The sequence below is a fragment of the Malus sylvestris genome, chromosome 13, assembly GCF_916048215.2.
Source record: "Malus sylvestris chromosome 13, drMalSylv7.2, whole genome shotgun sequence".
Taxonomy (NCBI): Eukaryota; Viridiplantae; Streptophyta; class Magnoliopsida; order Rosales; family Rosaceae; genus Malus; species Malus sylvestris.
In genome coordinates, this window is record NC_062272.1 from 14,867,008 (window position 1) to 14,870,022 (window position 3,015).

Here is a 3,015-nt window from a genome sequence, read left to right on the forward strand (position 1 = left end):
TGCAGATTCACGGTGGAGGTGAAAAAATGAAAGAGAACCGACACAACTTTTCGTATCGATTCCCACAGATGACGCCAAATGTTGATGCACAAAACCGAAGGTCTTGGAACAACGTAAATCCAACCGTGAATCTGCAAGAAATGTAAATAACACAAGATGTATCGTGGTTCACCCCAAGGTTTGGGCTACGTCCACACTGATATTGTATTTCTGAGGGAGAGAGAGAGAGAGAGAGAGAGAGAGAGCTTCTGAGGGTGAGAGGGCCTAGGAATTGGCCTCCCCTAATGAGGAGAGTGAGGGGTCCTTTTATAGAATAAGGACTCCTCACTTATTACATATTTGCCCCTTCATCTATTACATAATTACATTTGAGTCTCCTGAGTATTTATACGAGATCTAAATACGGATGCCCTAAGTATGGTACAAACATATGTTATTATTTAGTACTACAGTTTAGTGATATTTATTTTTACTTGGACGATAGTAATCTTAGACTTGAATCTCATGAATGACTAGTGTGAAACCAATTTACTTCCCTCATCCCTTAATGTTAATATATTATTATATAAAAAGAAAAGAAGTAAAAAAGGAAAAAACAAATTTCTCCCACTAATTCATGTGTATTGGAATCATTCCAACTTCTTGACAATTACTAATACATACTAAACAACCAAAAAAAAAAAAAAAATTGCAACTCTCACAATAAACGTGTCATACTTTTTTGATTTATGACTTCTTCTATTTCAAATAAGTAAATATGTCATCAACTCCACCTCCTAATCATGAGATAGGTCCTTACTGGTTAAATCATGAGTTAAGAATGATGCTCCAATCAAATCCTTCCAAGATACACAATTTTTTGTTTTTGTTTTGATAAGACGATAGCATTAGTAGTTAGATATTAGATTAAGCTGACAAGATTTGAATTCACGCCGAAATACAAAGACACAACACCTTTCCACCATGGTAGTAAATGGCCACTCGTCCAAGTTACACAATTAAGAGAGCTGGTTATTCTTACTAACAATTATACTTCTTGAAACATGCTACACCTAACACTTTGTTTAATAGAATTAGTTTACTCTATTTTTGAGTGTAACTCATCCATGAATAGACATGCCTACGTGGCATATCATGTAATAGAGTAAAATAATTATATCAAACTAAGAATTCATAGGTATAAAGCGGTACTTATTATAGATATGATTTGACATCTCAGCAGGTATACATTTAAAGTGAAATAAACGTTTATATCCTTTCTCATATGCCTATTATAACAAAACCATTAGCGTAACTTCACCACTTGATCCGCACCCAAGCACGTTATTGTATTTGTATGTCGACGCCTGCTTAATTTGCGTCTGAGCGCACACTTTGTTGAACTTCAAGTACTAGTTCTTCTACGCTCAACTGACACTCCAGCCCTATCTGTAACAATCCCCAAAGAAATTCATCATCAAATCCTCGTTCGGAGTAAAATTTTAGTCCTCAATGTTGTTGAATGATAATTACCAATAACAAAATGATCACACTTTCAATTTTTCTCCTCTTACATCAATCTTTATTTGAATAAATCAAACAGAAACAACGAATGATTAAACATAAGCGTATAGAGAGACAAAAGAGTGTGTAATTATCATTTTCCTTACCAATATTAATATTTGTTAAGCAAAATCTCCATTCATCAGAAGAGAGCATGCCTGATCATTTTACAAAATTAGCTAATAACATGCGACTCCTGGAAGCTAGTCCATATTCTATCCGCAGGTGATCGCATATAGTACTTCAGTTCGTTTTTCTGTTTCTAGATAAACAAGTTAAACATCAGTACTATTTATTTACAGCTAGCTAATATAAGATAAATTTGGTGATTTGATTAATAATTAATTAGAAACATATTTGCCCTAAGCAGCTCTCGTTGTCATGATATGTAGTGGGCGCTCCAGGGTAATTAAAACCCTAACTTCCCAACAAAGTTTTGGTCGTAGTTTGCAACTGAGCACAATTAGAAGTGTTCAAAGATTGGGTTTCCAGAACTACATAAAGAGGTTTAATGATAAAACGTACGTACCTTGATTACAAAAGAGTATAAAACAGTGTCTTCCATGCTGCTGATGTTGAGATGAAGGACATCAAATGAAAGCCTCTCGAGAACACCAATGATCTTGGCAATTTGGCCAGGTATTCGCTGAGATATTATCTTCATCACCACGTTAGATCCCGAGATCTTTGCTTCGACGTCAGCCACCGGAGAGTTGCAACTTGCTCCTATAGCTAGTTCCTTATTGATCACATGGTGATGATTTTCAGTCCCCAAATTAAAATTAAAATTAGGGTTTTGATGAAGTTGCGGAGCCGTTGGATATTTCTGAGGCAGTAGGGCTACTGGTCTTGGGCTTGGATTAGGGCTAGGGCTTATGCTTTTTCTTCTTTTGTTAGATTCCAGAGTCTGTAAAACTTGATGCAATTCCTTGATGAATTCTATCACACCTCCTATGATTGATGCTTGGTCTCCCTAGTACATGTTAAACAATTAGTTAATTAGAAAATAATTAACACCGACTTAAGTTAATCATATATATAGTATACAAACATAGAGAGAGATATGTATCAAGTGATTATATATAAGATATACCCTTTTGATGTAGAAACAAGGGGTCAAAGAGCGTAAGACTTTGAGATGCTCATTCATCTGTTTTCTCCTGTTCCTCTCCACAGCTATGTGAGACATGGTTTTGATCTTTAAGCTTATCTTCTGTGCAGTGTTTCTTTCAACCACTTTCTTTTTCTTCCACATATGTATCAACTTAAAAACTATGCTATTTATATGATATACATTGAAAGAAACCCACACATCCAAAACACCTGTTGGGTTGATATTAAATGCTATAGGTCGCATTCTCGTGAAGTTGTAATTTCTACTCTCTCTCTCTCTCTCTCTCTCTCTCTCTCTCTCTCTCTCTCTCTCTCTCTCTCTCTCTCCGTGCGAGTTAAAGAAGGAAGAGTTAGAGTTGA

General features: G+C 35.6%; 1 protein-coding gene across 3 annotated transcripts; it reads right to left on the bottom strand.

Moving 5' to 3' along the window:
- Positions 1 to 1,033: 1,033 nt before the first annotated feature.
- LOC126596928 (transcription factor MUTE-like) lies at positions 1,034 to 2,786 on the bottom strand. 3 transcript variants are annotated; one of them, XM_050263631.1, is made up of 4 exons: positions 2,636 to 2,786; positions 2,072 to 2,515; positions 1,650 to 1,798; positions 1,034 to 1,428 (listed from the first exon to the last, which is right to left on the bottom strand). In XM_050263631.1, exons 1-3 carry the CDS (start codon positions 2,729 to 2,731, stop codon positions 1,718 to 1,720), a joined length of 621 nt encoding a protein of 206 aa, XP_050119588.1. In that variant the 5' UTR covers positions 2,732 to 2,786; the 3' UTR covers positions 1,034 to 1,428; positions 1,650 to 1,717. The 3 variants fall into 3 exon arrangements, with proteins under 3 accessions (XP_050119588.1, XP_050119587.1, XP_050119590.1); XM_050263630.1 differs by having other exon boundaries at positions 1,650 to 1,804; XM_050263633.1 differs by lacking the exon at positions 1,650 to 1,798.
- Positions 2,787 to 3,015: the final 229 nt, after the last annotated feature.

Excerpts from the sequence above, each read along its gene's own strand:
- LOC126596928 (XM_050263630.1), bottom strand. The coding sequence starts at position 2,731 with ATGTCTCACATAGCTGTGGAGAGGAACAGGAGAAAACAGATGAATGAG. Across the intron at positions 2,516-2,635 it reads CTTGTTTCTACATCAAAAGG|GGAGACCAAGCATCAATCAT; the intron begins GTATATCTTATA and ends AACATGTACTAG. Across the intron at positions 1,805-2,071 it reads TATACTCTTTTGTAATCAAG|AAACAGAAAAACGAACTGAA; the intron begins GTACGTACGTTT and ends TTGTTTATCTAG.